The 27191-nt window shown below is 46.0% G+C and overlaps 1 protein-coding gene across 2 annotated transcripts in view; it reads right to left on the bottom strand.

Moving 5' to 3' along the window:
• Nucleotides 1-27191, bottom strand: part of LOC146198654 (uncharacterized) — a 46144-nt gene that overhangs the window by 4169 nt on the left and 14784 nt on the right. For both annotated transcript variants that reach the window (XM_084594160.1, XM_084594159.1), the window contains 5 exons: nt 25583-25681; nt 20289-20394; nt 18130-18294; nt 12364-12539; nt 2097-2142 (listed from right to left, as the gene is read on the bottom strand). In XM_084594160.1, the coding sequence (XP_084450286.1) occupies nt 2097-2142; nt 12364-12539; nt 18130-18294; nt 20289-20394; nt 25583-25681 (592 nt within the window). The remainder of the gene's footprint in view (nt 1-2096; nt 2143-12363; nt 12540-18129; nt 18295-20288; nt 20395-25582; nt 25682-27191) is intronic.

A 27191-nucleotide genomic window follows, 5' to 3' on the forward strand; every position in this document is an offset into this window, starting at 1 on the left:
TGTTGAAGTGACAGAAAAATTTAGTTACAAGACAAAGAACGGGCGCAATAGTAATTACGCTTATGTTGGATCTAAAATTCAATCAATAATATACAAGCCAGAACTTCCAAGTGCTGCGTACGCTCATCACCATCACCATCTGTGTCAAAACACTACGCAAGCAAAAGTTAGCATTGCCAGCATCTCTTCTCATGGCCCTGTGTCGTGGGTATTCTTCGAGAGGCACACGTGGCGAGCAATGTGAACGAAACGAAAGCAAATCTCCCATCTGCATAAGCTTCAAATCATCAGTGATGTGGACTCTGGACAGAAGCACACGACAGTTGCGGACAAGTTTGGACTTTCTCGAAATATTGTCCATACCATCATGAAAAACCATGACATAATCATTAAACAACAGCTGGATGGAGGGCGTATAGTGAAACGAATTCAAGGGGTGACCTATCCAAAGGTGAAGGAAGCCGTAATGTTGTGTTTGTGAGACGCACTTGCAAAGATCATTCCAGTGAACGGTGTGCTGCTCCGCAAACATGCTGAACAGCTAGCACTGCTTCTCGATTGAGCCGACTTCAGGTGCAGTGGAGGGTGGTTAGATCGCCTCAAAGCGTGGAACGGCATCTCATTCAAGATCATCTCGAGAAAAGGTGGTGCAGTTGACACAGATTGCATGGCTTCAGAGAAAGACAGTCAACTTCCTGAGTTACTTCACGGTTACAGCCCGATAATGTGTTCCACGCAGACAAGAGGGGTTTGTTCTACAAAATGAGGTCAGGAAAGACTGTCGTTTAAGTCCGATGCAGGCCACGGGGAAGGGAGCGGTCAAAGGAGTGCATCAGCGTCCTTTCTTGTTGCAATATGTCAGGAACTGAGAAGGAGCGTCTCCTTGTGATTGGGAAGTTGAAACGACCCCGTTTTTTCAGCCACTTGCATCACATTCCCATCACGTATGAAGCAAACCAAAATGCATAGATGACATCTAGCATTTTCAATTCCTGGCTGCTAAAATCTGATCACAAGATGGAAGCCCAGAATCGTGATGTTCTTTCGTTAGTGGATAATGCATGTCGCCACATTAAGATCCCTATGCTGAAAGCCACCAAAGTTTTTCTTCCCTCTAAACTCCACATCCCACAGACCATGGGACTGTGCACTGTCAAGTCGCAGTACAGAACAAGGCTAGTGGAACGTCTGTTGTTCAACATGTATCAGGACCGCACAACAGTAATTGACATGAAGTTTGCCGTCCATGTGATTTCTACTCTCTGGAATGGCCAGAGAAGTGAAGTTGCAAAAAGCTGCTTCAGAAAAGCAGGCTTTAAATATGGCGACATAATGGGAGACGGGCTCGATGTGGATCATAAGGCAACCTTCTTTGAAGATGAAGCTTGGGAGAGCATCGAAGAGTCTGCAGATGTGTATCTCGCGTGCTTCAAAAAGCTTACAGACCGTGCAATCCTCACACAAGTAAATGGTACATGTGCCATAGAGGATGAACCATAGGACGAAGAAGATGACGAGGACATTCCAGGGGAAAAAGCGCCAGCATTTGAGGCTGACGAGCATCGAAGGGTGCTTCAAAGGTATTGTGAGAAGCAAGAAGGGTTGCAAAGTGAAGTGCCTTACCTCCAAATATTGGCAAGCAGATACACTCTGCGCTGACAAAAAGGCAAACTACTATTAAGGACTTCAAACCATCATGAACAATTTCCTTTTAAAGTGTGTTTAAATGCACTTTATGCTGATGTGCAGTAAAATTCTCTAGTCCAATTCCTTAATTTTTTTTAATTTTTGGTTACAAGAGATTACTATCTTGGGTCCCTTAAGTGTCTCTTGTAACGAGGTTTTACTGTAATTCCTGCACACTACTGACAGTGAATGGACCTTCCTATAAAGGGGCCCACCTAATCGAAGCCGTCTGTTCAGTTAAGTAAAGAAATCGACCGATACACTGAGCTCGTCACACTGAAATTAAATTAAAATTAAATCAAAATTTTTAATAAAATTCCACAAAAAATTTGAGAAATGCTGGACAGAGAAGGTGTGTCCATCAGAAGCTCTGTGTGAGCAAACCTCAGAGAAAATGTTTGTATGCCTACCTGGTTACTGTTTGCTTCAGCAGATTCAGAGCCGCTGTCAGGAACTCTGCAAGGAAGAAACGAGTACAGCAACAGCCTTTAATACCAGACACTCACAACCTGCACGGCTCTGTGTAATCTAGTATGCTCTAGCAGCAATTAGCAGTTCCCGTTGATGATAAAAAGCAGCAGTAAGCTGCATGTCCTCCTCTTCCAACTGCAGCACACAGAACTGAAGTTAACATGATATCGGAACTGCGCATAAACAGAAGTGCCCATTTTAATGCCCGAGAAGGGAACAAAGAACAGTCGCTGAACGGCACATTTCTTTCTTTCTCAATGCTGGCCTTGCTACATCACATGGCCTATCCTTTGTTTTGTCTCACCTTTGACAACTAACTTCTAGAACCTGCTTCTCAACACTGCCACTTTATGCCGCCAAGCGGCCTCGCTGCTCTGCCTCTTTTGAAGCCTCCCATTGCTTCATAATAGTGCTCTTGCACTCTTTTCCAAGCTTGAATATGCCTTGCCTGCTCAATGGTTTGGTTTGGTATTTATGGGGCATAACGTCTCGAAGCAACTCAGGTCATCAGAGACGTTGCAGTGAAGGGCTCCAGAAATTTTAACCACTGCCAACATTGCATAGCACATAGGCACCTTGCTGTTAGCCTCCATCGAAACGCAGCCGCTGCAGCTGGGATTCAGGCCCCTTACCCACTGTAGCAGGGCCATGCCTATTCAATGAGCGCATTATCCACAGCCGTGAATCAAGTGTGCAATGGCCGCTGTTGGACACACAGCAAGTTTCAGTGTGAGCTGGTGCTATGTTCCTCTCATGCATTTCCGTTTCTTCCCTTGATTTATGTAAAAAGAGAATTTTGACAAATGAGCACTTACCACCTGGCTTATGCAAACACAGCATAGAATTTGTACAAATTTTAATGCATATACAGTCAAACCCATTTATAACAATATTGAAATGCCATGGAAATATCCCTGTTATAACCGACAACTGTTATAACCGGGTTAGACAAAAAAAAAAAAAAAAAAAAAAAAAAAAAAAACACATTCTAAACTACACATTTCATGAGGACGAGGTATTACACTTCTTATTTTGTAACGGGAAGAAACCCGTAATCCACAAGCGTTGTCTGTTTCACGGTAATTTGGCCGGCATCTTTATGCAGGGCATCTAACTGCTGAATATAGTGCAGTGGAGGGTTCTTAGCAATTAGAACAAAGTCCCGCAGGAAGTCGATCGCTCTCAAAGCCTTCTGGTGAGACGCAACCCTTACAGGTTCTGGTTCATCGTCGTCGTCGCTACGTCACTGTCCTCCGCACCAGTGACTGCTGCAACGATAGCCTCGTCTGTCAGCTCTTCCTCTGTTGCGACTGTATCGTTGGCAAGAAAATAAATTTGAAGGGTTCAACGCTGCTGAACTGAATATAGAGCGAAAGCATCAGCTACCGGTGACCGAGCGTTCTTTTTCTTCCCAGGCCAACATATAAAGCCCCGCTTTAACCAAGCCGTATGAACGCGCCTTAGTGGCCTATAGGAGTAACATGAATGCCAGGGTCCCAGCAGGCTGATTCTGACATAACCGTCCCATGTGAAACAAGAGACCCAAGTTGGGAGCTCCTGCCAGGAGACCACGGACACAGCACACAGCGATGAGCGGTTAGACCTGGCGTAGTATTGTTTTCGCAATGAAATTCCTGAAGTCCCGACGCGTTGCCGTCACTACTGCTCACTGTGGACCAAAGTTCAGTCATCGCTGTGTTGGCAGCAGATTCACATTCTCCGCTGCTGGCATCCCCAGCGAAGGCCATTTTCCTGAAGCAGCCCATGCTCCAAAAATGAACTGCACTGCCATCAGAAGCGAGATCTTCAAGGCTGGCACCGGTCGACGTTCTTGGACAGAAATGTCTAGGTTCAGCGCGAGCCTGCTCAAAACAGGTCGGCGATACAGTGCCTTGAATTAAGCAATCATGCCTGCAAGCCTGCAGTGGTGTTAGGTGGAAGGAAAAAAACTTCCACATGCGAGAGCTTCTAAGCTGTTTGGTGCGCAGTGCAATTGTCGAGCATCAATGCCACCCTCCTGCCTTTGCGCTGCATCCGCTGATCTAACTCGACCAGCCACTCGTACAGTGAAAGCTTGTTAATTCACAACTCGTTAATTCGAAATTTTGGATAATTCGAAATAGTCATCGTGGTCCGGTCCACAGTGCATAGAAGTCTATGCGCGTAACAGCTCGTTAATTCACTAAAAAATTGGCGCCGCCACCCATAATTCGAACTGCGCGCCGCCAAGCGGCGCTGTTAAAAACCATCGTTGGAAGCTTTCACGGCAGAACGATAGATGGCACAACCATCGGGGCGCCGCTAGGGTGCTGGAACAAGTACTAAACAGTCTTTCCTGCCGCGACTCCTTCGAGGAACGACGTTTTAGTGTTATCGACCACGGTTTCGTGTTGCATTTCGTGAGCCCTCGTTTTGCACGCCGCTTGTTGTGAGCTTGTGTCCGCGAGATGTGTTCGCGTGGGAAATACTGTGCCAAGACGGTGAAGGAGAAAGTGACTATTTTACGCGAGGTGGATGAACGGAAGGCCAGCAAAGTGGAAATCGTGAAAAAGCACGGGATACCACCAAGCACGTTGTCGACGTACGTCCGAAATAGGAAGGCCATCGAGGATGCCTATGAAGCCGAAGATTTCGCCAGCAACAGAAAATGGCTTCGGTTAGCCAAGTATCCGGAAATTGAGACCGCTGTGATCACGTGGGTGAAAGAAATGAGAAGCGCTGACATTCCACTGAGCGGCCCAATTATCATGGCAAAGGCGGCCGATTTCGCCCTGCGCTTGAATGTGGAAGATTTTGTCGCCTCCGAAGGATGGTTTCACCGCTTTAGAGACAGACATAATCTTGTCTTCCGGGTGTTGTTTGGAGAAGCCAAAGAAGTGGATGCAGAAACTTGTGCCACGTGGCGAAGCGGTGCTCTGTAGCAGTACTTAGAAAGCTACTCGGCACATGATATATTCAATGCTAATGAGACGGCTTTGTTTTATAAGCTCCAGCCCGACAGAACAGTAACATTTAAAGGGGACAGCTGCGCTGGCGGCAAGCGAAGCAAAGAGCGGATTACTGTTCTGGTCGCCGCTAATATGACCGGGACGGAGAAGGTCCCTCTTTTTGTTGTCGGCAAGGCACATAAGCCTAGATGTTTCAAGAACATTAGGACGCTGCCGACGGAATACTCCGCCAACAGCAAGGCGTGGATGACGGGCGAATTGTTTAAAAAATGGCTCTTGAAATTCGATCGGAGGATGGAGCTAGGGAAGCGTCAAGTTCTCCTCATTGTGGATAACTGCTCGGCACACAAAGTCGACGCCGAGCTGAAAGCCACAAGGCTCGTCTTTTTGCCCGCCAACACGACTGCGGCCTTGCAGCCGATGGATCAGGGGGTGATCAGAAACATCAAATGTTTCTATAGGCGCCACATGATCGAGCGCATGACTTTGTGCACTGGAAACCAGAAGACCAGCACCATCACATTGCTCACAGCAATGCACATGTTGGTGCGTGCATGGGAGCAGGTCACACCGTCCACAATTGCAAACTGCTTCCACCACTGTGGCTTTGCTGCCGGAAGTATGAAAGAAAGTGGCGACGATGGGAGTCCGGAGCCTCTGCCTGCGGCTGTGCGTGCTGTGCTGCAGGACGTCAGTTTTGATGATTACGTTGGAGTAGACAGCGATGCAGCAGTGTGCGGTGCCCTAAGTGATGAGGACATTGTCGCTGAAATTGTTGGGGAGCAGTCTGTCCCAGAAGAGGCAGAAGACGAGGACGACGACGAGGAGCAAGAGCCCGTACGTCCATCCGCGGCAGAAGTTATGGGAGCGCTGAATGTCGCGCGCCTTTTCTTCAGCTTTGAAGAGGAGGAAGAAGACTCCCTGCGTCGCATTCGCATGCTAGAAGACCGAGTGAGTACGGTAGCCCTCAGAGAGAAGAAGCAGAAGATGATAACAGACTTTTTTGCTAAATAAATGTTTTTCGTGCCCTCCGGGCATCAAACGCCTTCATTTTCGCTCACTTTCATTAGTTCGAATTTTGGTTAATTCGAACTGGCCTGGCGGCCCCGTGGAATTTGAATTAACGAGCTTTTACTGTATAAAAGTTTGCAGCGTCGTCTATGCTTTTCCTTTATAACAGTAGCGAACTAGGATCGTTGCGGCACCACGAAAACAACAGGAATTCTAGGATTTCATGACGAGGACGGGGCACTTGTCCCCACTTCCCAAGTTGGCACACAAGAAAATAGTTGCCCGCAATTTGCTTTGCTTGCTGCACTTCACACGGATCACCTTTGACAGCGTGCGTCTTTCACGATAGCATCTGGGAAAACAGCCCAGTCTCGACCCCATTGTACAAGGCACAGTCAACATATGCTTCTCGGATGCAATGCAGCGTTTCCTCAAGCCACTTCTGCCTAACGTCGACGTCGAGCGATCCTGCCTCGCCCACGACTGCCTTGTAGACTATTCCATGTCTCTCCATGAACTGCTAAATCCAACCACCTCCAGGCTGGAAATCGGTGTTGCGCAGGAAGTATGCGAAGTGCTTCGCCTTCTCTGCTAAAATTGGGCCACTAATTGGCAGGCTCGCTGCGCAGCCTTTCAAGAACCACTAGTAGAGCACCTGTTCCGACATCTTTGTAGGCCCTGTGTTGAACACTTTCCAGTCGTCATCGTCCATTGCATTGGCAGCACTGGCATCGTTTTTGTTCTCAATCTTGAGCGCACTGCGAATGAATGGCGATACTGTCGGTTGCGTCAGGCCGTACTTGAGCACCAAGTTGCACACTTTTACGCCGTCCTCATGCTGAAGTACAATGCTCTGCTTAACTTCTAGAGGTCTTGCCGTTTGCTTCCTCTTCTGCGCCGGTTGTGTTGCGTTTCCTGAAAGAGGATCCTCCATTGCTGTTCACAAAAAATCCAAAGCCAACAAGATAGTATGATGTTGGCACATTAGGAGAACCACGCTAGAAAGACACGTGCACAAACACTGCTGCACGCCAGCCGCAAATCATGTGCAACATCGAAGCGGCAGCCTGGACAAAGCATATAGGGGAGGATAGTGCCGTGCACCATAGTCAGTGCACCCTCAGAATGGACTGCTCCCATCATGCAGAGGCAGAGATGACGCGAGTACCCTAGTTCATGGGCAGTCTCAAGGGGGAGTGTTCAAAGCTCCTCCTCAGAACGGCCGTGCCTAGCAGCACCTTATGCCTTCTCTCCTCCTCCAAGTGAAGAAGTGCTCTGTCCTCCTCTGCGTCTCCGTGGCATGCAAGCTTCCCCGGCGCACCCGACCAACGCATTGGCTCGACAAGCTCTGTCCTAATGTTTTTTTTTTTAATTGTCGCTGCATCAGTGTTGTCGGCGTCTCTGCGTAGGCACGCGCTTTCTCCGATACAAAACCGGGCCTGGCCTTGGCACAAGGAAACTATAACCTACCCGGCCTGGCCCGGCCCGCCAAGTGAGCAGGCCGGGTCGAGGCCTAAAAAAATATTCATGAGCTAAGCGTGGTTCAATAATACAGATGTTCTTGTTAGTTCTTATTTCCATGAAAGGAGACCCTCTTTTTATATTTGTGGTGTGAAATTAACTGCTGGTTCTGGTGGTGTTGGTTATTCTTTCTGTGTCCGAAGAAAGCACAGTGGCTTGATTTAACCAGATACGAATTCCCCGAAATTAATGCTATCAAATAAGATGGTTTTAGTTCTGATACTGCTCGGTACAAAATTTTTAAAGAATATATAAAACAGCTTTGCACTCCGAAATTGGTTCACTGCTAGAGGTCATGCAATTAAGGGGGGACGCGACCTTTGAAAACCGAAAAATCGCGAAAAAGTCGATTTTTGGAAGATTATATATTCCGGTAGTATGTCTTATAAACTATCATTTCTGTAATTATCGATGTCCAACTCGCCGTAGAAATACTCGAAATTAATTATTTAACAAGCGGCGGCAGCCGCGGAGCAGCGAGCAAGCGCCGAAAATTCCCAAACTTCGCGCGCGCACCATTCCTCTCCCGCCGAACTGAGCGCCGCCATCTTGGTCTTGTTTTGTTTGTGAATTCTTGCGCTTTCTTCTGCCACCCTCGACGGCGGCGGCGACGGCGGCGCGGTCGAGGCGTGGCTTGCTACCGATTGAGAGCCTCGTGGCGGCTTTCAAGTTTCCCGCGCTCGAATTCAAGGCTGCGATTGGGCAAAGCGCGCGCTCCGCGAGAACGCGGGGGATCGGGCGACTACTATTGGCTGCTGCGGCCGCTGACGCGTCGGTTTCCGCCTCCCCGCGTCGTCTGCTACGGCTCTTTGTTTGCTGTCGTTGTTGGCTTCGCCATTTTTGCGATCGCCGGATTTACGATCTCTTAACGGTTTCGTGCAACGTGTTAAACGTTGCGTGGTCGCTCACGATGCCTCGAGGTGCGACACGCATTCAGTGCAGACTTGGCTAGCTTTTTTTTTTTTTTTTTTTCGTTACGGCGCTTATGCCGCGGAAGATAACCCGGGAAGTCGCTTGTCGCGTTTGGGCCGCTCCTCGTTCCTCTGGCGAGATGCCGCGATAGATAAACCGGGAAACCGCTTGCTGCGTCTGCGCCGCCCACCGTGCTAGGGCGAAATGCCGTGGGGGAATCGGGAATGCCGATTGTCGCGGCTTGCAGAGCTCAGGATCGACGGATCTCAGCATGTGGAAAGTGGTCCGCGGCACCAAGGCGTTCGCTGTAGCCGATCGGCTAGTCGCACAGATGTTCGCTGCAGCCGAGATCGACGGAGCGCCATAGCCCTAATGTATATTTTGACGGCCGCACCGGACTTGTTCGTGATAATTGCGAGTGTTCGTCCTAAGTGGGGCCGTTATAAGTGGGCTCGACTGTACCTGAATAAATTTTTGAGGGCAAGGCAAGCCCATGTATTCAAAATATTATGTCTGGAATTTGTCATAATTAATTTGGTTAATCAACATAGGTCTAATTGATAACAAAAAATCCAATTCTATGCTATTTTTCAGCAAGAAAATTTAGAAAAAGGGCTTTGTCTTGCCCTGAGGAACCTATCTAGGAATCAGCATGACAAATTGCACAATGCCAGTGCCTTTCACAATTTCTCCAGGCTTGATATAAAGGACCTACTCGAACCAGTTTGATATGCTTCTGTAACTTGAGAACTAGCATGCACAATTCTATGAAACTTGGTGGTATTTCATTTGTTAATGTCATGAGCCTGTCTTGAAAATTTCATCATGATAACTTGAGAAACAAAAAAGTTATTGTTCTCTCAACCTTTGAGAGCCGTTTTCTCAGAATCAATTTTTTGCACGGTGTGGCTGCTAGGGAAAGTCATAGCTCAAGAACCGCTTATTGGATTTTCATGAGGTTTTTTTTGTTATATACCTAAGTAAAATTCTGAGGGCAAGACAATTCGTTTTTTTCAAAATATTTCATGTGTAATTAGGGGCAGTCAATTAAAATATCGTTAAGTCAGGTGTAAATTTGAACACTAAATTTGGGGCTGTACTAAAATTTTTCAGAGAGGAAATTTGGAAAAGGGGAATTGTCTTGCCCTGGGAAAACTATCCAGGAATGACCATAACAAATTTCACACTGCTAGCACATTTTGCAAATTCTCCAGGCCCGCCCCTAGGGACCTATGTAAACTATCTTGATATACTCCTCTAACTTGAGAACCGATGAGCCCAGCTCCATGAAACTTGGTAGTTCTTCAAATGTGTGTACTATGAGCATACCCTGAAAATTTCATTCAGATACCTCAAGAAATAAAAAAGTTGGTGTTCAAGGGTAGCCTCCCCCCTTAAGTGATCAAAGAAGCCTGCGAAGCGGCTCCTCAGTCAGCCGTCTGCTCGGTGCATTTCAGTGTGTACTTGTTCGGGGAAAAGGGGCGGTGCTCTGCTAGAAGTCCTCGTTTTTAGTGATTAAACTGTCCTGTCCGTGCCTATTCCCATCAATCGCACGCTATTGATGGTTTCACGATTCGAATTTTCCCGCTTTCGAAGCACTCCTTGACAAGTGGCGTCATCCAATGGGAAATAGAGGAACCCTTCTTTCAGTTTTGCTTTTGATTTAATTTTTTCCGCCGTGCCATACCTGTCCAGATGGTCTCCGGAGTCTGGTGCTCCTTATTTACATCACGGCGTCGATGTTGTGCGCTCCTGCTATGCAGAAACGGGCATTTCCGCGGAAGTTGATGCATCGTAGAGAGCTCGTTTTTTTATGTGAACAGCAGCAGTGATGACTCGGAAGACGAATACAGCTCTGCGGACTTTAGCACTGACAGCGGAACTACGTGAAACCTACCTGGAACGTCGACAGCCATGCCCCGATAAGTTCTGCATTCGCTCCCCGAAAGTTTTCGCTTTTGCTGTGCGTTGATTGGAAAAGATCACTGTTCTGAAGGCCACAACTGTTGCCGTCTTTTGGCTAGCATTACTTGCCGTCGGCAGCACAGGGAGTAGTGTCTTCCACTAAAGGACGGCCAGGGGTCGACCTCTGCATATTCAACATTGACTACTGTTTTCTTTACTAACTCAGCAAACACTGTACAGAGAAAGCTAGAATTTGCTGCTTTAAAAAATAAATATTTTGAAAATTTTTTGTTTTTCTTTTCTATCAAGAAACTGATGTTTTTGTTTGCTAATTGTTCTTTTTTTTTTCATCCCTTATTCTATAAATGCGTTGATTGTCACTAATACCATTGTGAAGAGGAATTCATCTACAATTTAATACTAGACACTCCTGTACCAAGCATGTTTTGAAGAAAAAAAATATTAATGACACCACCCAAAAATCGCCCATTTTCCCGCGGACAGGAAAGTGCTAACTTACCGAAAAACAACAAAGAAATTACTAAGGTCAAAAACGCGTGCTGAAACCAAGTGCATCCTACATTCCGGTCACAGCTTCAGTTGTGGTTTCGTAAAAATTCTAATATAATGTGTTCCTCCCTTCTATGCACCTACATAGTTGCTGCACAAGTCCCCTGTTATTGTGATATGAGGCTTTAATTATTCTGTTAGTCGGCAACAATTATCAAAAAACACAACTTCGTTGAGTTCAGCTGTTAATGAGGTGTTCTATTACAAAAATATTAAATATGAAGCAACTCAGTGTAACCCAATGAACATAAACATCAACTGTCATAGAATTGATCTAGGCATCTCCATATTAAGCAGCAGTACCTGAAAATACTCGTTTCAGAAGAGCAGCTATTCAACTGTTGTAATTTGTAAGTACAGAGGTTTTCTGCTGTGCCCGTTCTTATGATGTAGCTGTTCTCTAAAGCCTCCTGTGCACGTGTACTGCATATGAAAATTGGTGTCTGTCATGATGTCCTCTTTGTAGCTGCTAGTTCTCACGGTCAGAAAATTTGATAGCCTATCAGATGTTCAATGGTCAATTGATTAATGCTGATTTTTCTCCAACTCGCCTGCAGATGAACTCATACTCTCACTGTCGTGCCTGTCTCTTGCAGAGCTGAAAGCAAAAGCAGGATGTCTGCAGCAATAGATTTTGGGTCTCTCTTGAAGATGCATGGCAGTATCCTGTTTGAACCTTTGAATGCCTTCATTTCATGAACACGTTCATTTAAAAATTACACGTTAGAATTGTTTTGCCACAAGAGCGAACTGTGGATTGCTGAATCATAGCAAAATTTTTTCCTGTCTTTCACGGTGTGTAAAAGCCTGCATTGACGAAGCCAATAATAGATGCAGACAGAATGGTTTCCCGCAGGACGCAGACTGGACACAACAAGACTTCATCCAGAAGCTCAGAGATTAACACTCTGTGGCCACAAAACAGAAGAAAAACCAAATATCAGCGTAAAACATGCTAAGCCAACAGAGTGCGACATTTCGACCGTAAGCTTCCTGCCCAATGTGCATTAATAAAAAATAATGAGAAAACAAAAGCATGAGCACAACCATAACTCAAATTCAATTAACCGCACTTAGCTCAACAGTGACAGCCTGCTATAACCAGCAACATTAGCCCCAAGATAGAAACGCCTAAGGGAAAATAGGGGTTGAGATATGCACAGATTTAGGTGCCCACAGAGCCCAACAGGGTACCCTAAGGCACAGAGGGTGCGGAACACTGCATCTAAACTATGGCCATTGCTACAAAGTTGAATGTTAGTGGTAATGTACCACAACAGCTTCTTCATTTTTTTTAACACAGAGCTGCAAAAATAAAACCGCAAGAGTGGCGCTGCACCTCTGCCTGCTGCTTCCACTGCTGCTCTGGGCATTCCTCTGCACAGGGGCAGCATCCTGCAGGGCAGCAATCTGCAGATTCAGCTCCTCAATGGTGTGCAGCTGCTCCTGCACGGTTCCCTCCAGCTGACGACGAAGGTTGCGCTCCGTCTCATAGTCGGAGCGGTACACTTCCACCTGGGCGGCAAAAACGTACAAAGGCAGAAAGCAGTTAGCAAAGCAACAACTGCAATGGTTACAGCAAAAATGCAGCCACAACAAACCCTGGAACAGCCATCAGCTCTACAAGTGTTTCCAGTGCGAAAGCAAATAAATGTCTCGATCTTGTGCCAAGAAATGCGGTCATCTGGTTATGCCTCTTCTTTTTTTTTATAGCTATGGCTGTAAGTACAGCACATGGCAAGGCAAGGCCACCCAGAACAAGCTGCAGATCACAAGGATCATGTGAAGCTCAAAAAGACTTTACTCACTCACTCTCTCTCTCACACGCACACGCGCGCGCCCGCACGTGCACGCACACACACACACACGCACAGGTGACAAGTAAACCACACGAAGCACTTTGCACACGTAGCCGTCGCTAGTGTATGTTCAATGTCATTTTTAGCTTGGTTCAAATCATGTAACGTCAACTAGCTCATCAAGTCACTTTCGGCTGATTAAAACTGAATAATTAAGCTGCAGCTGCAACAACTTCAAGTGCTTGCCATCCGCTGCTTGCATCAGGTTTCAGCTACCCCGACAAAGAGCAGCTGAGAAAGGCATATACAGAAGAACCCCGCTGTTGCGTTCCCAGGTGCTGCGTTTTCTTGGCTGCTACGTTCTTGTGGTTGCCTCTGCATGAATCCCATAGGGTTCCACGCATGAGAAACCCTGCTGCTACATTGTAACTTCAGGCATGTTAACGCATGATATGTCGTGAACTGGCTCCACGGCCATGTTTGCTTTTAAGGCGGCTTGATTTGGCTTGGCTTGGCACATCTAGTGGCCTGTGCACTGCATCAGGCGGAGGGCATTCGGGCAGGCTGCACCATCATCATCAGCAGCAGTGGGTCTTTTCTTTTTTGCCTGGTCTTTATCCTTCCTTGTAATTTCCTTGTGTGACGAGTGCTAGCACAGCTGTCGTCGTCAGTGCACGTGCGACGAATCGTCGGGGTGCTTTTCCTGCTGTGCTGCACCGTGCGATATGTAAGGACTGAATTCGTTGTGTGCCATGGTCGTGTTCTCACGCGTCCAGCCCGCTCAATCTCCAACCTTGCACCGTGTCAACCGCCACAACGTGAATTGCTGTAGGCTAGCGGCTACCTCGTACTGCCAGCCACCTTCTCCAGCGTACGTGGCTCACGCGCGAGCGGACTTGTTTGTTGTAACGTCGTGTTGTGGTGTAACGGTACCGAGAAAGCGCAAAGCACTTTCGCTGGAGAAGAAGCTGAAGATTCTAAACCCAACGCAGAAGTGGGTGTGCATCGCGAAAGAAGTAGGACTCATGCCATCCACCGTGGACTCCATTGTTTCGAAAAGAAGCGATATCGAAGCAAATGCCCGAACCTTTGACATAAAAAGCAAGCAAGCCGGCGGTGCAGGGTGCATGCTGCTAGATGAGGCTGTTTGCAAGTGGTTTAAACAAGCCAGAGCTGGAGGTGTAAATTTTGACGGCACCATTTTGCGTGAAAAAGCTTGAGAGATAGCCGACAAGGTGGGGATCGAAGATTTCACTGTGTCGAACAGATGGGTTGACCACTTCAAAAGAAGACACGGTATTTCCTACCTAACCGAAAATGGGGAGACCGGAAGCATGCACACGGCTACCGTAGGCAACTGGAAAGAGTCCGTGGCAGCCTTTATCAACGCCTATGAGCTTAGAGACATTTTCAATGCCAATGAAGCGGGCCTCTTTTTCAAAGTACAGCCATCGAAGACGCTGAACCTTAAAGGCGGGGCTTGCCATGGCGGGAAATGCAGCAAGGAGCACCTCACCATGCTGTTGTGCTGCTGCTCGCACGGCTCAGAGATGATGAAGCTGTGGATTATCGAAAAATTTTGTAACCCTCGTTGCTTGAAAAATAACCAGTACCTGCCCTGCCACTACAAAAATAACAGTAAGGTGTGGATGGCGTGCACAATTTTTTAAGAATTTCTGTCGTGCACGAACTCAAAAATAGGCTGTCAGGACAGAAAAGTCTTTTCTTTGAACAACTGCTTTGCGCATCCAAAGGATACCATGTTGCTGCGGAAAGTCAAGGTGGTGTACCTTCCGGCCGACATGACAAGCCACCTTCAACCCTTGGACGGTGGCATCATCAAAAACGTGAAGCACTTTACAGAAAGTGCATTGTGAAGAGACCCCTGGCCTAGTGGACTGCGGGCAGCAGCCGACTGGCATTACAATCCTGGATGCCATGCACTACTTGGCCACAGCATGGAGAGCTGTCACTGCTGAAATGTTCAAAAACTCTTTCGAAAAGTGTTTCGGCGGCGCAGACTGCACAGCAGACTCTGGAACCGTGGGGGGCGGATCTACACAGGACTACGAAGAACTTGACACAGCCATGGAGTTTGTTAGTGCCAACAGGGTCGTGTACAGCCATTACGTTTCTGTTGACGATGCTGTTGCCAGCTCAGTGCTTTTGACCGTTGATCTAATTATGACCGAGTGTGTCGATGCGAACAGTGGCAACGAAGAAGAAGAGGTAGAAGGTGAGCCACTTCCAGAGCCAACCTTTACATTAGCTGTAGCGGCATTCGACATTCTTAGGAGGTATGTTCGCGGCAATCGCGAGAGCCATACGGCGCTGAAAGTGCTTGAAAAGTGCATTGTGCTCATCGAGCGCATGAAAATGCAGCAGACAGCTCTGCTCGTTTTTTTCAAGCGCTAGCGCTGCAATAAGCGTGTTCAGTTACCTACTACTGTCATTTTTCAATTTGTCCTATTTCCTGACTCTTACGTTTTTTCCTTACGAACCTGTGAAAAATTTATCAGCAGGGTTCTACCGTATAATAGGATGTCAAAGCCAACTTTGGCTAAGGATTAAAAAACAAAACATCTGAGTAAGCCAGAGAAACTAGTTGCATAGATCTTCCAACCATCTTGTCTTGCGCACACCTTAGGCAATTTTTTGTTTTCAATCAACAAGTACTAATTAGAATATTTCTAAATTACTAAATATTGACTGTAGAAAATAAATGTGATTCGCAAAATTAGATAGCACCTTCAGAAACCTCCAATCTAATTATTTGCGGTAAATAAAGCCTCACATGTATCTTCTTCCCGAGCTGCAAAAAAAGCCTGGAAAATGCAAAAAATAAATATTATATATAATAAATACCGTGACCGGCGCATTCACATGCCACGATTGCGCTGCTCTCAACTGTAGTTTGAGTGAATAAAATCAGCTGCGGCATGGCTCTATGGCCCCATTGCAACAGCAGGCCGATATTCCAGCGATGGTTTCTTGACCCGCGTCAGTCTGTCGGCGCATGTGATGGTGTAAGCTGCAGCGAACTCGCTGCAACCATCGCAAATGTATCAGCCTACCGCAGGAGCTGGGCTGTTGAGTCACGGCCGCGCTCAAACCTTGATTGGGGGCACCATAATTATGGCGCGCGAATGCGCTAGTCATTTGATAATTTTTGTATTTCGCGGGCTTTCTTCGGAGCTCGGAAAAAAGATGAGAGTGAGGCTTTCTTTATCGAAAATAAATGGAACTCTCCAACTTTGCAAATCACATTTATTTTTTACAGTCAATATTTAGTAACTCAAAAAAACCTTAATTACTAATTGACTGCAAAACAAAAAATTGCCTGTGGTGTACAAGATGGCTGGCAGATCTATGCAACTGGTTTCCCTGGCCTACCTTGAATGTTTTCTTTAACCCTTGGCTAAAGTTAATTTGGAGACCTTGTGTATGCCTTTTTAGAAATTTTCTGTTTGTTTCAGCAAGTTTGCACAGATATTTTTTTTTTTTTTCATGCAATATATACCGTTTAAGCAAAACATTGTGTACGTTTCAATCTAAGCAGCTACCTTTCAGTACAGTCGATCCTGGATATATCAGAACCCACAGGGGATCAAAACATGGCAATATGCAAGTTTATCTTCAAGCCAGAAGCATGAATAAGGTGTATGCAAGCTACCGGTACACTTCCTGCATTGACTGGCATATTTGGCAGCCCATACACCGCTGCTTGTCGCTAGGCCTAGCCCACTTCCCATCGAAGCCGCATCCGACGGCACTTTGGGAGAAGCGACCGCCAATCATAAGAGGTCCAATTCTGCTACTGGTATACTACAAATGCAACAACGTAACAGTTAAAGTTAGGGTACAGCCAGTTTCTGCATTGCCTTCAGCAGCAAAGCAGGCCACGGGAGAACCATGTCAAGTCTTCTCTCATCTAAACTGGCTTCAATACTTGACACGTGGTACACCGAACGCTGGCTTCTCCAAGTGGTGGCAACTGTGCCCCTAAGCATGCCAGACTGAAGCCCACCGCATACCCAATGTTTGACTTGTCAAGCTGCTTTTAAAACCATCAGCATGTGTCCAAAGCTGCAGCCAAGCTGACCCAGCCCTACACAGAGCGCGAAAAGTGATCGTGGGAGCTCCATTAGGAGAAGCAGCTTTTGCAGGGGGTGTGGCACGCGAGGCATTTCAATGAGCAAGAGTTCAGTAAACATGAAACATAATGTTATAATTTGGAATGGGGATTTTGAACGGGACATCCTGACTGTTAGACACAAGCAATAATTCGACATATCCGGGTTAATACATCTTGGATCGACTGTATATGCTATAGCACGATCATGTGAACGTTTGATTTTATTGTTTTCTTTTCTTTTTTTTTTCTTTGCTAGAATCCCCAAAATTGACGCTTTATATCCCGCAACACTGAAAGCACTAACAAGATCGTGGCTTTTGTCAGCTTTCTTCACTGAGAGTACCATGACTAGATTATAACTTCACTTCGTGTTTGATCTTTGTTTCTTGCATTATATTCCTGTTCCTAGAAAGCTTAATTTTCCAGCGACGGAGGCAAGCTCAAGCATTTTGAAGCAGCTCGGGGAGCAGTAATAAAGCCATCTTGGAGCAGCTTTGGAGCAATAACACGAAAGTTTGAAGCATTCGAGTTATATTCTAGAGCCATGCTTCTAGGGTCAGAAGCCTTTAATAATTGAAATTTTCAGCTCCTGAATGCAAAAATATCCAATCTGACTTCTCTCTATTCAACGTTTAATGCTTTGCTGACTATGCACACTTCCCTGACAAGACAAGACAAATGGCTAAAACATGTAGAGATGCTTACGATAACACCACAGATCTGAGCAACAATTCGGAACAGACTAACAGCAAACCGAATGCTTGCTTTTACACTTTATAACTAAACCAAGTTTTACTATTTTGACATGATAGATTCAAGCGTTGTCTACCACTTTGATGTGCTCGAGCACCACTACAAGCCTGGAGTTTGCATCAATCAGCGGAACATTTCCGGTCTCTATCTAGGGCATATCCTTTTTGATCCTATGCCTGTGCTAATAAATTCCTACACACCAGTCACCAGTGCCTTCAGGATGGATAGACGGCCCTCAAGAGTAGCCTTTAAGTGCACAAGAAAGCTCACAATTCTCAACACCACATCTGCACTTCGGTTCACAGTGTTGTTCCTATGGCCGTCGGTCCTTCTCTAGTGCCCGAGAGCTAAAGAAGATCACCTGCTCATTCACCGGCAGACAAGAAAACGAAGAACACAATGAATGCCGAAAGCCCACCTGAGCCTGGAGTGGTGGCAACAGCTCCAGCTGCTTCTGGAGATTCTCCATGTCTGTCTTCAGTGCAGCGATCTGGCTGTCACGCTCTGCCAGCTCCTGTGCGTGCTTCTCAGCTTGGCGTGATGCAGCCACACCAGACTGCCGCTCCACACGCACAAACGTCCTCTGCACATCGATCCACCCAGCAGAAAAGAAGTCAAGAGTTGCAAGGCCACAAGTCACTGTTCCTAGCCCAACTACGTCCACATTATGGATGCCCATGTCCAAGCATATTTTAATATCATAGCGCCCAAGGCCCCACTTCTCGGAAGATTCGTAGTTGTTGACACTGTGAGCAGAAAATTCCAAACATGACTCAGGCAGGCCATACATGGCCGGGCACTGATTGCCCGGTCAGTCTGAAGTCGTAAGGACAAATGACACGACAGGAGCTGACACCTCGTGCAGGTGCTTTGAGATGGCAATCGAACTACCCAGGTTGCCTGCATACTGAGTTGGACACGCTACACCTAGGCCACACAGTTACGTTCCTAGGGCTTGATCCACTCCGGATGGTGTTTCACATAATATTTACGTCATGCGGTGTTCCACATAATGTGGTAGCTACAACTGCTTGCTAATGAGAATATGTCAGGTAAAGGCCTATTGCAAATGAAAGCTAAGACTGGAGCGTGAACATTTCGGCAGAGACCTGCCCAGTTGAGAAAAACAAGAGAAAAAACTGCGACACTTCAATCAAAGTATCCCGACGAAAATCGACATTGCAATGCTAACTTGGCGTCTTCTTCAGGGCTGATTGGGTGGGATCAAGAGGCACCGTTTTGAACTGCTTCACAGACATAGTTCAGGGGAAAATGTTGCCAGCACGTGAATCATACAAGTCGAACATTATCTAGAATGGCTTCAAATTATTTTTGACTTTACACCGTCACTTGTTGCTTACTTTTGCCTCAGGCCAGCTTAGCTGTGCCTTTACTTTTTGTATTTTTATTTATTATTAAGATGCTTGTTTTTGAAGTGTGCCATCTAAGATGAAAGGCACACTAGGATGCTAGGATGTGATGACTCAAGTGACCTGTGATAGCGCGGCAAAGATCGAAGGAAACGACCACCCCCTCCTCCCATTTCTGCAGAAATGCCAGCAATATTTTGCTTTCCAACATCCTTTGGTGTGGTTCATAAGGTTTGACATCACGAAGCGATTCTGGCTGTGAGGGAGATTGTAATAGAGGGCTGCAGTTAAATTTGACCTTATGAGGTACTTCCAAAGTGCCCTGACATCGCACAGTATATGAGTGCCTTGCTTTTCGCATCTATTTGAAAGCTGTCACCGCACTGCGGCCAGGCTCGAACCCATGTCCCCAGGAATAGCAGTCAAGTGTCCTGGTCAAGTAACTGTGGGCAAACAAAAAAAAAAAGAAAATTTTTTTCATTCACTTTTGACCTGCCTCTAACTTGGCTGCAATAAGTCAAATCACCAAAAAGTGTAGAAAACAAGAAACAACATACATACAGGTGATAGGATTCAGCAAATCAGCAGATCCAGAACAATGAGTTTCAAACTCTCAACCCACAGGATTAACGCCTAAGAAACATGGGCCAGCCAAAAAATGCAGCGGAGCTACAGTTCTGCGTCATGCCACAACCCATATTTTACAATGAACTGTCGAAGGCATGCTGAAACCCCTCACGGAGATAATGCATGCAAAATACCATTACAACCTAAAATGACGAAAAATATTTCTTATATAAAGACAGAAAACAATAAAACAAGGTCACTGTACACCTGCACGCCAAGTGATTTGCAGGATCCTCAATATGGAAGCCCCAGAATGAACAAGCAGCTGAAAGTGGGCTAGGAGGCCGCAGAATTCAGCTAATGGATCTCTTCCATGAGGTTTAAAAGAAGGGTTAAGTCAAGGAGGATAACCAAGTACAACGTGGGATACCAAAGCCAATTCATCAGGCATGTCCGATTCTGATAAAAGAAAAAGCAAGAAATGCTACAAGGTGCACATGTACAGCCCACAGTTCTGAAAAAAAAGACACAAAAAACTGGTAATCGCATCTAGCGAAACAAGAGGGGGAAATTTTCTTTCAATGTGCTTCTTGATATTCCACTTCCATCAAGCACTACTGTTGTGCCACCATTAGCTCACCTCTCCAGCATCGTTGGAATTTTCAAACTCTTGCCAGGTGCGCAGCAACTCGGCATAGTCCCTACGAGCACGATCACAGTTCTTCTCGGCAATCAGCAGGGCCCGCCTGAGTACACACCAAGAACAAACTTTAGAAGTGTTTAAAATCAGGTAAAAGGAAAACAAAAACTTTTGCAGTTTGAAAGAGCACTAAACACAGCCACAATATGAATTACAGCAACCACGTCTTGAAGGCAGTTTAGAATATGGGATGGGAACTGAAATGTCCCGTGTTAACAAGAGGATTGGAAATTAAAACACGGCCACACCAGAGAACTTCATCACTATGAAGTACACTATGAAATAAGCAGTGTTAATAGCTTGGCAAAGCTAATCGTTAACTGGGTGGTAGAGCTCCAACGACCTGTTTCGACACTCCTATATAGGATCTGCTGCGAGTGGTTCCCGTCCGATAATACTACTTGCAACACGAGAGAAGGCTAACCTGTTTTATTTACAAGCATCCACAACAGTATAACCTACACATTTATTTAGGGTGCGCCCAGGTCTCTGCAGCCAACAATTGGTTACAAAATCGAACTTCTGATATCTTCAATTTTATGATCCTGAGATCTTCTGCAGTTATCTACATATATTTAAAAAAATATCTCCCAATTCACGCATTAGAGTTCCAACGACGCGAATCATCACTCGTCACTCTTTAAATTGAGGTCAGATACTGCCCAACTTTGATCATGTGCAGTTCCGAGAAAAATGAGCTCCGCAGGCATATTCATTGTCCCATTCAAAAAATCTCGATTCATGCAATTCCCATAGTTCAATTGGCGACCATGACCAAGCCCACTGAATTGGAAAACAAAGCAAGAATATTGCGTGAAATTCACTCGGCTATTGCTCTCCAAATGCGTGACCAAAGTGGCAGGTTTTGATTGGCTGGCAGCATTGACTGCTCACAGCCCGGCATCACTTTCAGAAAGTTACACCGTTCCCTCGTCACGATCCCGATATGAAATGCACAATAATTTAGATTTGTACCTGACTATTAGCCTAAAAAGTAGGGGTAGGTAGATATAAGAGGCATGTCAGGGAATATTCCTGACAAGTAAGGCACAGCAATTGCGACGGTGCACATAAGAAATTGATGCATGCCACTTCAACCGCACAACAGATCGCAATGTCAAGCAAAATTAGCGTGTTTACTCGAATGTAACGCAAGTTTTTCTGGCTCTCAAAGTCAACCCTCGCTTAATAATCAAATACTCTGATTCGTCAGCCTAAAGCAGCGCTGGGGTGCAGCCATACTGAATCCGCCACCTCTCGATTTCTGTTTCCGCGGTTTTAGGATGTTATGTTGGCAACATGGGTACCAGGGAAGCCAACTAAATCAAATCCCAATCCATCCGAAGTCAAAACATTGCACATTTCCGCTTGTAGGCTCAGAATCACGTTGTCGCCTTTATCACGCGCTTGTCGCGTCTTTGGCAGTGGATTAGCGTGGTTCTATCGTTAACGCATTTTGCGCAAGGTAACGTGCTGTGTACAGTATGACGCTAGCATCAAAAAAGGTATTCTGATAGCAGAAGAAATCAGAAATTATGCGACAGCTCGACGTTAACTTATCTACCATACGTGGGAGGCTTATGCAGCAGGAGGCGATTTTTAAACGTCAGCCTGACCGAAAAGGCTTTCGACCATGACGACAAATGAGGGAATCTCTTTTTCAAGCTCTTATCTCACATTACATTTGTTGTTTTAATTTTTCCCATTAGACAATATGTAAAGTTGCCCCTCACGTTACATTCGAGTAAATATGGTAGTGCCGCAGAGGCTGCCGAGAAATGGTGTTCCACTACATGCGGAATCCCAAATCTTGAAATAAACCTGCTTCTGAATGTTATGCGGTGCAAGACGAGCAAAGACTTGTTACAGGCCGATCCCAATTGCAGCATAATCGTGAGAATGATGCCGCAACTTCAGCACGAACTTGGCTGATATATCGCAAAGCAAATGCGCACCTCTCGTTACAAGCCTTCAGCCCATGCATTCCATTCACCGGCAACTTCTTAGTAGCAAGAGCAATTATTTGACGATAAATGGCATATTCCAGGGTGTCTAGCTAACCACGATTTTCAAAATCCCTAACCTTTCCAGGTTTTTCTTGATTATTTCAGGTCAAATTCCCTGATGAGTAATGAGGCTCAAAAATGTAGCTGCTGACGGTACTGAACATAGACAAATAATTCCCAACAAAAAGCTAATCGTATTCTGAAATTTAGAATAGTGACAAGGCTGTCATTAGCGTTAATAGGCTTTAGGAATGTCAAACGTTTACTGAAAATTAAGAGCCCATTGATGCCAGCCTCAGAGCATGCGAGCCGCCTACCCCGAGAAAAGCCGAGCCAATCCAATATGGCTACGAGTGCGCGCTTAGCAGCACACGTTCTAGAGCCCTGTAGCAGCACAGCTCGCTGATCGCTTTGCGCTGGCAGCTGCTGGCGCGGTTATTTCTGCTTTTCGTCACATACTACTCTACCCACCTCACGTGTGTACTGGTTCTTCTATTGTGGCAGCTCAGCCATGTACTGGCATCAAAGTAATATATTGCTCCTCGCACTGCAGCATGCTGGCGAGACAGCACAAAAAAAAAAACAAAAAAAAAAACAATATCAATAAAATAAATAAAAATAAAAAAGATCTGCATGACTGACATATTTGCTCTGCACCAACTTAGAATGAAAATGCACTACAGAATATATCGTGCCATATTTTCTGACTAGGAGAAAGTTTTCACTGATTTTTCCTGGTGGATAAAATTTCTGGCAATTCCCGGTTTTCCCAGTTGCTAGATGTCCCGATACCGTATACACTCGGCTAAGGGCTGCGCACATTGAGAAAAAAAGAAAAAAGAAAATCTTGTCTGCGTATGGCGCATTTCGCGGGAGCCACCAGATGGCAATAGCTGCCTTGCGGCTTCGTCACGCGGCGCTATCTGTGAGCTTCGGGCATGCGGCACTATACGAGAGATCCTGTCGCTTTTCTAGCCGGCACCATTGATCCTTTGTGCGGCTGTTCATTTTGACGGCTGTCTACAGCACAACCCTTTTTAAAAGTCTTAAGGTCACCAGGACTTCCAATGCCGTAGACGGTACTGAGCACGACTGTATACATGAACGTGCAGATGAACCGAACAGCGGTGGCGAGCCGAGCCCGAGCAGCGATACAGATGAAGACATCTAGCGAAGATGTCCGCAGCTAGATGCCAGATATCTTATCGTTAGGTATTTATGGCACGATTAAACAGATTTTTCCATACATGGATCGAAAATTGAAACTCGCAGAACTTCCACAGAACTCACAGTTCTGTGGAAGTGCCGCACCCCGTCAAAATCGTGAAAAAAAAGTGCGGCCCTTACACGAGTGTATACGGTATTCACACCAGAAACGAGCCAGAGCTCACTTTAATAAATTTCTGTTAGCTTTCATGCTTCGAAAATATATCATAATGTTTTCCCCAGCTTCCTCAAAAGTGCTGTCTTGAAACATTTGGCCAGCTGCACCAGTGGCTGTGTTTCAAGCAGCTATCTCCCAGTGCAGTGTTGCAAGGTTTACCCATTGCGACAATGCACTGGTAGCAGCTTGAGTTGAGGTTTACTATAGATATACCTTGTTTCGTGCAATACTTGTGCATAAAGAAGGGCCACCTACAGTGTAGAATGTGGAGGACGATGACCTAGCTAATCAAGGACAAAATTTTTAACTGTTTTCGACGCAAGCTGCTATCTTGCAAGGAAGTCAGCTCTAGGCATAACACTGGCCATGAGGTGAAGCTAGCCTCACTGAGAAACGCTAGCAGCTGCCGCTGACCACGCTTGCTTTTCTGCCAAAGGCATTGCACAAACCGACCGCATCCTAATTTCAACGAAAGGGCATTGTGCTTATAACATACCAACAATGCGCGATTAGGCTTCCTATGCTAAGCAGTGGCTAAAATACAAAATCCTATACTCTGCAGCTTTGATGCAAGACAGGTTGGGCCTAATGACTGCCACAGTATGTCTTATGCCTGTGGGCGGCACACTGTTATACGTCTCAATATACCAAACTATGGTAGAGCCTCATTGATATGTTCCCAGTTCATACGATTTCCCGTTTCAAAAGCTCAAAATTACAAGCTGTAAAGCATCTTCCACAGAGTCGCACTACTTTTCTCCCGATTAATACATTCCTGGATAACACAGTTTTCCAATTACTACGTTCGAAATTTCGACAAATTGCTGTCGTATAATGCGTTATATAATCAGCCAGATGTGTGCTAACAAGGGCCCGTGACATGAAAAACCAATCAGCAACGTTCATCCGCTAAAGTTGCTTTCCTTCAGTGCCACCATGCAAAGGGGTGATGCATCAAAGAAAGCCAAAGAGTCAATACAGAAGGTGCCCGTTACCACGGAAACACAAATTCACGAGGAGAAGCGCGGTGGCTCCTTTGCGGTGCTTTAGAAGTATAGGGGTGGAACATTTGATAGCAACAAATATTGACTTGCATACCAGCGGGCCGGGTCTGAGGGACGCAGCATGGTTTCTTAGCCGTTTATAAAATAGTTTCTCCACATGTCAGTAGTGTAAGGGGGTGAAGCATCCGGATGCAATCAAGGAAGCGATTCCAGCCAACCTACTAAGTCTCTTCCAAGCTTAGGACAACGCAAATACGAACTGAATTCTGAGAGCTCAAAAAAGGAGCTGTGCATACTTGACGTCTGTAAATGCTAAACCACCTTTATGCAGTGAATGTCTCAATTCTAAATGCCTTTGTGCCTCATTCAGCCGTTAAATTTATCAAAATCAGGCAGCTTGGACTGTATGTTTTCCTGCAAAATACTTTTGTTCCCCATTTAAAGAAAACAATGTATCAACGAGGTTTTGTCTGTACTTTGCGATCCGCTTCTAATAGGATATACAAAAGATAAAATGTACAAAAATTTCTGCAGAACATGGGCACAGCAAAACAAGTCACCAAGTCATACGAGTGACAGGTGAATGACACAGTGGTTTTCAGCGGGCATTTGCCTGATTCCACAATCACATACGAGAGCAACCACCACACCACAGCTTTATGATCCCTACAGAAGCCTAATCCATGATTAGAGCACCTCTGTGAATCAGTTTTGTTTATCATGGAGTTCAGTGCATCAAGACAACAGTTCCAAACTAAGCCAACATATTTTCGTAGCTCCATAAACCAACTGCTCGGAAAAGGTGTGCCATTTCAATTCCTGAGAGAAACACATCCTCACCTCAAGTCTTCAACCTCAGCAACCTTACTCTCGCATTGCCCCTGTAAGGCCCTGACAAGGGCTTCTTTCTCAAGGAGGGCCATTTCAAGCTCCGCATGCCTGAAAGTGGAACAAAAGAAGCATGTTTACGGTCACCGGAAATCTTCACACAATTAAAGCAGGAATGTAAATGAAGAAAATAAAAGTGAATGCACGAAACAGAGGGACTAGTAACATTTTTTTTTTCAAATTCTGTGTGGCAAAAGTAGGGGGGGGGGGGGGGTGATTAAGCGAGGGGGCCGTTAAGGGAGTAAATACAGTAAATTTACCATAATGCAAATGGTTATATCAGTTTTTTTGATGTCATTCAATAATTCAAACTTTTTTCCCAGTTCGAAGTAGCATGAGTAAAAGCCCGGCGACTGTAAGCCATCGCGATGGCTTCTCCACATGTCACTGGTGTAAGGAAGCAAAGCATCCTGAAACGACTAAAGGAGTATAGACACATACATTTTCTGTTCCGGTATTTTTGCTTTAATCGATCCACAGTGGTCCAAAACAGAGGGACTGCGACCCAAAAAGCCCCAGCACAGATCAATTAATTTATTATCAGTGCATTTATCAGGGCCAGTTTCGGTTTCGATCTCTCTGGACACGAGCGCGCAATGACGTCAAAGATACGAGAACGCCACACGACCGCCCCCTACTGGCAAGGTTGGTGATCGCGTAAACACAAAATCTGATGACGCATTCGGGTCGCGTTTTTCGTCTGCTTGCTGTCACACGTTGCAAGAAAATATCGTGGTTGAGCAGCGCTTCAGCGTAGCATAATTAGTACTGCGACGTTGTTTCACCCAATACCGTGGAGGTTACTAACATTTCCGGGCACTTTAATCCCGACCCGCTCGCCTGCGACTCAAGCGACGAAGCAGGAATCAGCAGCAGCCACGAAAGCTTGGTGGGTTGACGCGCAGGAAATGTCAACTGGTAGGAATGTTGAACAAAGGAACCGTGAAGATGCTCCTTTATCAGTCCGGTTGGCCAACGCTGTGAGCCAAGCTGTTCTAATAAAAAGGTTTTAGTAATGACGCGATCAGCCACCGTAACCCGTAAGCTCTCCTGATGGCTCCCGTACTCACGCCTGTTCACGCGATTGGTCCCGACGCGGCAGGCCTGCGTGCCGCCGTCCAAGCATGTGGCACCATCTGGCGCAGTCAAGGCAATCTGGGTGCGTAAAGCCGTGGCCACCGCGATCGGCTCCCAAGTCATAGCTGCCTCATAGCATCCGCTATCGGTAATCTAGCTATCGCGGATCGCTGTTCATTAGTTTACATAACTATTTGTACAAAGGACTATCAGTCACGATTAAATTGCAAGGATTATTTAGCCAATACGGAGGTCCTGGTAGAAATAATTACAGTGATACAAGCGAACTTTTTTTTTCCTACAGCTGCTGCCCGGTGCGACGCACCTGATGTATGCTAGCTCCGCTGCTGAAGGTGTCGCGCAAAGAAAGAAAATATTTTACGAGATGGGCTTGCCAGTAAAGCGACGCTAAACTCCGACGCTTATTACAGCGTCAGCCCGTTCCGAAGCGCCTTTCGCTGGCGCTTCGATGTGAAACCAGCTA

Source organism: Amblyomma maculatum, chromosome 2, assembly GCF_055883805.1.
Source record: "Amblyomma maculatum isolate TAMU_Amacu chromosome 2, ASM5588380v1, whole genome shotgun sequence".
Classification (NCBI taxonomy): Eukaryota; Metazoa; Arthropoda; class Arachnida; order Ixodida; family Ixodidae; genus Amblyomma; species Amblyomma maculatum.